The sequence below is a fragment of the Thunnus albacares genome, chromosome 11 (assembly GCF_914725855.1).
Source record: "Thunnus albacares chromosome 11, fThuAlb1.1, whole genome shotgun sequence".
Classification (NCBI taxonomy): domain Eukaryota; kingdom Metazoa; phylum Chordata; class Actinopteri; order Scombriformes; family Scombridae; genus Thunnus; species Thunnus albacares.
This window is the reverse complement of record NC_058116.1, coordinates 6,010,878-6,021,194: the sequence shown is the minus strand read 5'-3', so window position 1 is coordinate 6,021,194 and position 10,317 is coordinate 6,010,878. Positions and strand designations below refer to the sequence as shown.

The following is a 10,317-nucleotide window of genomic DNA, read 5'->3' as shown; positions in this document are numbered from 1 at the left end:
GAAATTGTCTTTACTTACTTTCTCCGTCACGCTGAAGAGAAAACAAACTGGTTGATCTCCTGTTGAGAACCACTTAAGCCTGCTGTACAAAGGGGATGCATGTCGTTTACCATCTGAGAGGTGGCCATAGTCACTAATTACATGCACCAGTACTGTCCTTAAATTCCTCACAAATGGGTTTGCAAACAAAACAAACTGGTAACTAATGCTGCTCCCTCCCAACATCCACAAAAGCACACACTCCACTAAACTAAAGTAACCAGTCTAAACAAAAGAACAAAAATCTTGGGGGATACTCCCAAAAATTTTAAACCAAAAATACCAAAGGTACTTTAATCAACACTGCTAAAAAGCACCCATTCAATTTAGCATTTAGAAGTCACAAGTGTCACAAACAAAATTTATCACCAACACCAACTGTCCAATTCAACCAAACTAGTCTAGGTTTAACTTATTATTTATTATCTGTTATCAACCAAACATTATTTATTATCTGTTATCAACCAAACAGCAGGTAGCATCTTCTAAGATGTTTTTGTGATTTCACCTCAGGCAAATATTTTATCAATCAGAAGACAGAGGACATTTGTTGGACTACAAGAATATCTTTGACGAGACAACTCACTGCTGGAGAAGGGAAAAAATAAAGTTTTGACTTCTCCCTTAAAGTATGAAAGGGGTCACTATGACACAAAATCACAGATCAAGATGATGAATCTGAATGACTGTGGTGATAAGTCGCCAATCCAACTAACTAGTATGAATACTTTCTCAGTTTTCCCTATAATTATCACATTTACATTATATAGTCCATCCCAGAAATCTTCTAAAAACACCTATACTCACAAACTCCATAGGATATCTATTTCTAGGAAATTATTATAAAACTAAAGCAACTGTCAAATGAGGCTTTTAGACTTCTGTATTTGTTCACGTGACAACAAACTATTTTCATTGCTTCTGAAAGATGTGACTTCCTCAACAGTTGATAAAACTGAGAAACTGAAACCACGAGACAGTTTCATCTTCTAGAGTACAAGTACAGCAGCCCATGCTGCACAGCTAACCCCCTAGGAAATAGTTGCTTTTGAACAATGGAAGATGTCTATGTCAATGATGAACCTAAGAAACAAGTTGACTCAGGACCTTCTACAAATCAGACAGGTAAATTCAGTCAGACAGAGAAGCTGACAGATTGAGCTGTGAATAGTATGCTTTTAATCTGTCATTAGTCCTGTTTTATAATTGATTGGATTCACTGGTCTTTTCTCTGTTCAGGTTTGAGTAGTTCAGAGAAGAGATTTCATGGAGCTGTTCTCTGTCTGGGGCTGCTGACTGTTTTCCTGCTGACTGGACTCATCGGCCTCAGTGTCTACTGTGAGTCTGGTTTTCATAAATTAACATCAGAGTGAACCTGTTATTTTCAAGAACGTTATTCTACTTTGAAAGATTAACATGTTTTACCAAAATATTTATTTGACACCCTGGCTTGTCTGTGTTTATCCTCTTTCTTGACTTTTTTCAACCCTTTCCTTTTCTTTCTACTGATGACAGCTGCACAGATTTCATTCAGTGAGTTTCACTTTAGCCACTGCGTGGAGGTATTTCATATACTGTATAAGCATACAGTTTGACTTGATTGATGAACATCTTTTATAATTGTGGAGGAAAACTAAGAAATGTTTTTGATTTGACTCAAAAACAGAAACTAGTTAGTATCAGTATTGATACTTAAGGTATTTTGTGTTTAAGAAACGTATCATGATATATTTCAGACCTTGACTTGGTACGTGGTTTAGCTGAAGAACTCTCCACTATCAAAGCAAATCTGACTGAAGAGAGAGACCTGCTGAATGCCAGCCTCACTGAAATAACTGAAGAGCTACACTGGCTTCGGATTTTGTCTGCACAGGGTGAGTCATTGTCTGTGTGGGTACTGAACAGCTGTTTCTTAACACGAAGGTCAGGACCTGCCACAGCATCACGTATCAAACCCATGATCAGAAAACATGCTCAAATGATACTTATATCCAACACTCTGTAAACTATATTTACTGTCAGTTTGCCTTGTCCCAGTAACTTAATTGCAACCTTTCAAATTATTCAGGCTTAAAGCACTTATCCCCCTCAGAAATCTAAAGAGTCCTTCCTAAGTCCTGTAAAGAGGAAGTGACTTTAGTATCACAAGCTGTAACATAACTTCCAAAAATAACAGTTTTAGGGACCAAAAGATTAAATAATAGTAATAATAATAGTATTCATGCAGTTTACAGTGAGAGGGAAATATCCGATTATGCTAAGCTAACCACCATCATTTGGTCATTTTGTCAAATATTGGCATAAAATTATAATTTGAAGTTTAATGTGTTTTTTCTTTTGATTTAAAAAAATGTGAAATTTATAGTGTCAGGACAGATGTGTCAAAAGAATTGCATATGACTTCTTTTACTCTTTCAACGTGTCAGATATTAGTAAGTTAACGTTAGGCTTGTTCATTCAGCAAGGTTACGCAACAGTTTCACCTGGCAGTTAGTAGGCATAAATCTGGTAACAACTCATCTCTACTTAACAACTAGTTTGTGTGGTTCAACCAGTTTTAATTTAATGATTCATAAATCTGCACTTAGTAAAAACTTACAACAAACAGGTGGTGCATTCGGCTCCTGAAGTCTCAGTCCAAATGTTATGTTTTGAATTGGGCCTAAATTTCTGATAAAAATGAATGTTGTGACTTTGTCTATGTGTAGCTACATTACCAGTCGTATGCAGCAGTGACGTCACTGCCAATGTCTTCCCCGTTGAATGTATATAAATATGAACGTCATGACAGCTCCGCAAAAGTGAAGCCAAAATATCTCGATCGCCCCTGTGGCTGGCTGCAGTATAGGTCATAAATCCCACCCCCTCCATGTATAGAGATGGGACATGAGCCAAACTAAAAAATCAAGTAGCCTACATGTCAAATAAAGTTTTCCCAAAGATGGTTTCTGTCATGTTAGGTAGTTTTTATCATGCTCATTTTTCTGATAAGTTTGTTTTTAATTAGTTATTTCACTATTTAAAAACAGGGTGTGATGTCATGATTGACAGCTGTGACAGCCACTCTCAAACCTTTGTCAGGCGGTGGAATGGCTGAGGGGGCATGTCCCATGGGCTGTCATCCCACTGCCCAACTATAGACTGTAAAAAAAATATGGACGTAGCCATCATGGAGTCACCCATTGGTTTGTGGACTGCTGTTTTGAAGTCTTGTATTTAGCGATTTGACCGTCACCATCCTGGATTTGACCGTCGCCATCTTTGCCCATTGATGTATTATAAGAGCTGGATAGGGCTCTGTCGCTCAGCTTTGCAGCCAATTTTGCACAGTGGTCACTCGCAGAATGGCAGCAAAAATATCCCCCTGCAGCCCAAAAAGCATTTTCCCCATAGACAACCATTGTAAAATATATGTCTGTAAAACTGTTGACAGGACACCTTGGACTGCAAACAAGGTCAATTATGACTCTTTCTATTATGATTTTTTGATCCATGGAGGTTTTTTTATTTGTAAAACTTTACTCGAGCTGAGAAAAGCGGTAAATATCCGTAATGTTATCACAATGTAAAGTCTATGGACCAAGCAGGAACTCGTGGGCGAGGCTAGCAAGGGAAATACCACTGCACATATTCAGCTAGCTGCACAATACGGAAACAAACCCAGAAGCTAGAAACTTTTTTGGCATATGCGCCAGCTGGGCAATTCTTATTGGACTGAATTGGTGCCATTTTTGGTCCAGCAGCTCTTATAATACATCCAAGTTAATGGTTTTAGGCCTGTTTTTCACTAGTGGAAATTAACATTAGCATTATCACTGTTAACCATAGATTGTAAATGCACCGTGCTAACCAAGCGAGCAGCTAACGTTATGATCAGCTCCACCCTCTTGTCCAAATATGGTCACTTCTGGCTCCAAAAATCAAACATGGCGATGGTGAAATCCAAGATGACAATGGTGAAATTGCTAAACTCGAGGATTCAAAACTGCAGTGCACAAACCAGTGGGTGACGTTACAGTGACTACGTCCATATTTTTTACAGTCTATGTTTAAGACTCTTTTTATATTGCCTTCAATTGTACTTATGGGTGTTGTGAAATAATAAGTAACTACTAATTTGTCCTAGTATTGGACTTGTATCTGTGAGGAATCATTAGATGAAGCATTAGTCTGGGTTTGATGACACAATTTTATCCTGCTCTTGCTTAAGGCTGTTTGGATTCATCCTCCACTGTATAAATTATGCACATTAGGGGTTCATGCACTGAAAACAGTTTTCGAAACCAGATATTTACAAGTAGAAGGACATAAACTGCGTCTACTCTTTAATGTCTCTTGTTTAACATATTTTACAGAGAAAACTTGTTCTGCAGGATGGAGTATGTTCAGTTTTACTTGTTATCTCATCTCCACTAAATCTGGTTCTTGGGAAAAAGGCAGAAAAGACTGCAGAGCCAGAGGAGCAGATCTGGTGGTCATAGACAGTTATGAAGAACAGGTACTCTGCGTGTGTGTGTGTGTGTGTGTGTGTGTGTGTGTGTGTGTGCTGATAATGTTGACTGTCAACCCTGGACTGTACATAAGACATGCATGTCCTGGAAGAGGGTTCCCTCCTTTGCTGCTCTTTATTTAGGTTTCTCATGTTTTTTTCTCACCCATCAGTGTTTAGCTTGACTTGCCCTCTAACCCTACTGATTGCTTTATGCACAAATTCCAAAAAAAAAAATGTTTTTCAACTTTTTTAAACAAATCCTTGTCAGAATTGTTCATATTAATCCCTGTAAATTACCCTTATAATATGGTTGAAACTAAATATAAATACAGTGGCTTTCTTTCCTTCACATTGAGCAGGAATTCCTCATTAATATTACAAAGCAAGCAAGTTGGATTGGTTTAAGTGACAGAGAAAAAGAGGGAACCTGGAAATGGACAGATGGAACTCCACTGACTCAGGCGTAAGGCAGAAATTTTATTCACCTTTTTTTTGAATATAGAGAACATATACAATGATTGCTGTATGTTCACTGAAGTAGTTTTTTTTTTATGACAGTCTACATAACAGCCGCTGTTAAGAAATAATCATATTGACTTGTCAGAGTGGAGCCAAATAACCATTTACTGTCAACAAAATGGTTAATTTATTTAGTTAACTGACCATCGCTCAGTATAGCATGAACAAAGTGCTGGTATTCGGAGCTAACCAGCCATGAGCAGCTGCTGTCAGGCTCTCCATGACTGTTAAGCTTTGACAGTCACTAGAAGCACATTCATTGCCCTTTGTAAAAGTTTCTGTGTGGTTCCGGTGTTGTAGCTGAGATAGTGGCTCTACTATGTGAGTATTACTATATCCAGTACGTGTGTGTGTTTTTTGTTTATGTCATGTTAAGGGAGAGGCCAAAGAATTCAGCTGAACTGAATTTTCAAATATAAGCAGACACCATTTGTCAATTAGCTCCACACCTATTTTTGTTTGTTTATTTGTTTTGGTTTTATTGGTTTGTTTGTTTGTATTATTATTACTTTAGTATAAAATGTGTTACTATATTATATTTATATTATCTGTCACTATGATAATTATTATTCATTATTATCTATATTATTTAATATTTATTATCAATGATGCAACAACAATGATGATGATTGTCATTGTCATTTTCACTTATCATTCTCATTGTTATAGAAATAGTTATCATGAATGCTGTTACACATGCCATTATTGACATCAGGAGAAGGATGATGTATATTAATATTATTATATAGACAGCTATTATTAATATTATTACACATGTTTATAGAATGATGATTATGATGTTGATTACTGTGGATAATTTATGTAATAATGGTCAATTTTTGCATAGATTATTATGAGGATGAAAAGATGATACTATTATTATTATTATTATTATTATTATTATTATTATTATTGTCATTATTATACATATTAATAGGATGATGATGCCAATATTATTTATCTGTACTATTTTTAGAATTATTATTATTATTATTATTATTATTATTATTATTATTATTGGCATTCATATTAATTTTGATATCATTTTAAGAATTAACAAACATGTAGTATTTGGTAACAGGCCGGATTTCAGTCTGTTAAGTTCAGTTCAGTTACTGAACTCTGTTCATTTCTACCGTTTTACAAGTGTGAGAATACACAGACACCTTCAGGTTCAGACCATACACAGACATACAATTACTTTACAATACTCTATTCAACTACTTCTTCTCTTTTCTTTCTATTCTCACTCTCTCACTCTCTCGCAATAAATTATTTTTTTATTTATCATTATTGTTATTTTATTTTTATTAACTTGTTTGCATACTCATTTATCTATCTTTTGTTATGTTTCTTTCTGTTATGTTTGAGCCAACCATATCTGAATGATCGGACCACCTCGGACTGAGCCCTGGTGACTGGGGGAGGGGGACTTGGGGGACTGGACTGGTTTGGGACAGCTTGGAGTCAGAGGACCTGATCCCCACTAAGCCCTTCTCCAAGTAGAAAGTTGCTCCTCAGACCCAGTTAAACAGACCCCTCCTGTAGATGTGGGGCTGTTCTAAAGGGGATCTGACCTACAACAGGCCAGCCACCTCTTACAGGAGTGGTGGCAGCCTACAGACAAAGAAATAAGAATAAAAAAAGAATAAAACAAGCAAATGAACAAAATTGAAAAGAAAAGAGACAAAGAAAGGGAAAATAAATACATCAAAAATTCTGTCCTGACCTGACCTGCCCCAGATCCACCAGATGGTGCCTGCCCTCTAAGATTGTGGCTGTGTTATTTTTTTTCTTTTTCTTTCTTGGGGTTAATACGGTCTCTTCCTTTTTGTTCTCTCTACCTTTTTTATCTTTCACACAGAAAACCCATCCACTCACACAAACACACACCTACCTACACCTACCTAAGTCTAGTTCTCCCACTTGTCTTCTGCTGTCATATGTGTCTTCATGTTGGTCACTTGTATTGCACTATGAACAAAAAAAATCTAAGCAGACACAAATAAGCTGATTTTGAGCAGAAAAAAACAGTTTTACACACAATATGTGTACTGTTTGAGCATCATATGCCAATATAAACCTATGTGTACAGTGTATAAAAATTAGTTCCACGGTAAAACCGTGTTTGTTTTGTTATGTATTTTGGCTAGTTGGGAAGTGGAAGAGGAAGTGGAAGTGGAAAATACAACAAACAGAAAACATATTAATTAACCTTTTAAAGTTGTTATGGCGAACTTGGCCAGCGGTTGCCTATTTACACTCTCAGCATACATTGAGCAGTAGAATTCATTTGGAGTTGTGTTTCTGACAAATGTTACTGTCAGACTTGGGGAAGCAGGAGTGGACCCAAACGCAGAAGCCGGAATGCAGATATGATGAAAAACTCCTTTAATTGTGGATGATCATGGACAGGCAAACAGAGCTGAACAGAGCTGAACAGAGCTGAACAGAACTTGCAGAAGAAACAACACAAAACAATCCAACAAAGACTGAACAGAAAACCAGAACTTAAAAAAACTGAACTAACAAGGAGATGAGGTGCAGGTGGGGAGATGGGTGGAGAACTCGAGAGGGGAATGAACATACAGGGAGCTGATTGGCTGAGGACACACAGGGAGCGGGGCAGGGCTGACGAGGCTAACACAGGGCAGGTGTGGGGAAGACAGCAGGGCAGGGCTAACGAGTCCAAATGCAGGGCATGTGTGGAGGAGTACATGAACACACAAGGGAAACAGAACAAAAACCCAGAAAACAAACTCAATGCCATCTACACTAACCCAGCCAAAACCAACCACAAACACTAACCCAAGCACACAACCCAACAAACTAATGATGCAGTCCTCTAAAACCCACCACCCAAATCATACAAGAAAACCCTTATGAACCGAGGGACTAAACAGACGTGCAAAACCAGGAGACCCCACAGAACACAACATAAGACCAAAAAAACACCCAAAGTCCAGGCAAGATGTGACAGTTACTCCCAAAAAAAAAAAAATCAAAGTGTTTGACTTGTTTCCTGCTGTGTTATTGTCCACAGGACAACATTGGGTGTCAGCATGGAAGGTTACAAAGTTTTACAAACCTATATTGTCTCAAAATAATCACAGTGTGTTGGCACATAACCAAAAACTACAGAAGCTATGTTTATGACTGTGTTGAGATTGACAGTCATGATTCTCATTCTCATTAACTTAGGTACTGGGCGACAAACCAGCCTGATAGTGGAGGTGAAGATATGCAGTGGGGAGAAGAAGACTGTGTGACAGTCATACCTCAGTTGCCAACTACATACAGCTGGGACGATCTTTCGTGTGATGCTCCTAGGCAGTGGATCTGTGAGAAAATCCTTAGCATTTAGCGCAAAATGAGTTTTGAAATAAATCATATGTTATAAATATACTTTTACAATTTAAACTACTAATGCAGTTCCCGTTCAAAACGTGCCTATTGGGAACGGGCTGATTGCTTATTGTTTCTCGAGAGCCACATATATATATATATATATATATATATATATATATATATATATATATATATATATATATATGTATCAAGTGACAAATGTATTAATAAAAATGATGAGGAACTAATAAATTAAATGGTTTAAATCCAGACAGAAACTCCAGTGAGACTAAACTGAGGCTGAACTGTAGAAGCACTTTTCATTTGTTTATTCCAAGTTTATTAATATTAAACATGTCGTGTGTCCAAATTGCACCATGTAATCATTGTTTGCTTTGTATTGCTCTTTATGCACAGTAAACCTATTCACAGTGAACTCTGCCAGCTTCAGATGTATTTTTTTAGTCTTTCTCTTATAAGTTTTGAGTTTAATGCTAAGTTGTGGGTGACCTGAAGATTTATTGGCCCAACTGAAGATTTCCCACGACATAACCATATAATGTAACATTAAAAAGGAAGTGGTTCATTTGAAACATCTGCAGCGATCTCTCCCTCAGTGTGTAGAAAGTTTTGGCTTTTGGCCTTGCGGTTGACAAGCTGTGTATGTATGCGTGTGTGTGTGTTTGTGCAGATAGTGGTCTGACCAAAGTTCCTGTTGTTTCTGTGGCTGAAGATGACAAGTCGATATAAGGAGTCAAGATGAGGTGCTGACGAGTCATGTCTCCACAAATTAGACTGTTGTTTGTCATATCAATGTCTGTCTCCATTACAATGTCCTGATGTCAACTCCATTTTTGCAAATATTAACAGGCTATGTTTGCATTATTTATTTGTTTCATTGGGTATTATACAGTAGTTTATTGCACTGCATATAGCTTTCTAATGTTAATGTATTGTTGTAATAATTATAATTGTTCTTACTGTATTAAACTTTTTTATCTTGATTGACCGTGTTGTTGTACTTTGTAGATGTACTTTCTGTTTCCTCCCTTAGCTTGTTTTTAAAAGGCTTTCTCATATCATACACCCATGTTGGGCCTTGGCTACAAGTTTGGCTATCAGCAATAATTAATGATTATCAAAGATAATTATTGATTATTAAAATTAATCGAAATTATTAATAAGAATGAATAATAACAGGGCATCACCCTGGAGTCAGGGAAAAAGAAGCCAATTCAGTCTCAAAATTTACTAAGTTATCAATTTTTAACTCTGATCAATAATTAACTTGATAACTATAACCAAAATTATCATAATAATAGCTAGTTAAAGTATAAGGATTTTAGAGTTCTTTGGCAAAAGGTTGGCAAAACTCATTCTTGTGCAAAATTAAACAGACAGCATGTATATCCAAAAGCATTTATTTAACAAAAAGGTAAAAGAGAAAAACACACAATATTAATCTAGTTTAATTTACCTATATACAAGTGTATGTGTGTGTGTGTGTCTATGTGTGTGTGGGGGGAGGTGGGGGGACAATGGCAAGATGGCTGAAGTCACTTGGTGACTGAGCACATGGCATGGAGACAACATGACCGACAGAGAGAACTGCAGAGACAAAAGGCCAGACCATGTGGTGTCTTGAACCACATGCGTTGTCTAAAGCAAAGTGCAAAGCTAGGTTTTAAACCTCTTAACTGTGGTTCTCTGTTTAAGGCCAATTGGTGTAGGCTAAAGGTGCCAGGTTAGGAAGAGGTTAGTTGCATGCGAGGCCTAGTTACTGGATGTAACGTGTGTTAAGCATGCTAACATTAACTTAGCAGTGTGGCTATGCAATAACCTGACCATCACAACAAGGACATCACAACAATAGTTCAATGAATAACCTTAGCCAAATAAATACATGTACAGTAAATTGA

At 37.0% G+C, this 10,317-nt stretch overlaps 1 protein-coding gene across 1 annotated transcript; it reads left to right on the top strand.

Annotated features, from left to right (window-relative positions):
• Positions 1 to 4,253: 4,253 nt before the first annotated feature.
• LOC122992490 (CD209 antigen-like protein E) lies at positions 4,254 to 8,584 on the top strand. Its single transcript, XM_044366313.1, has 3 exons — positions 4,254 to 4,537; positions 4,891 to 4,994; positions 8,252 to 8,584. The coding sequence occupies exons 1-3, from the start codon at positions 4,421 to 4,423 to the stop codon at positions 8,412 to 8,414; spliced, it is 384 nt and encodes a 127-aa protein (XP_044222248.1). The 5' UTR covers positions 4,254 to 4,420; the 3' UTR covers positions 8,415 to 8,584.
• Positions 8,585 to 10,317: the final 1,733 nt, after the last annotated feature.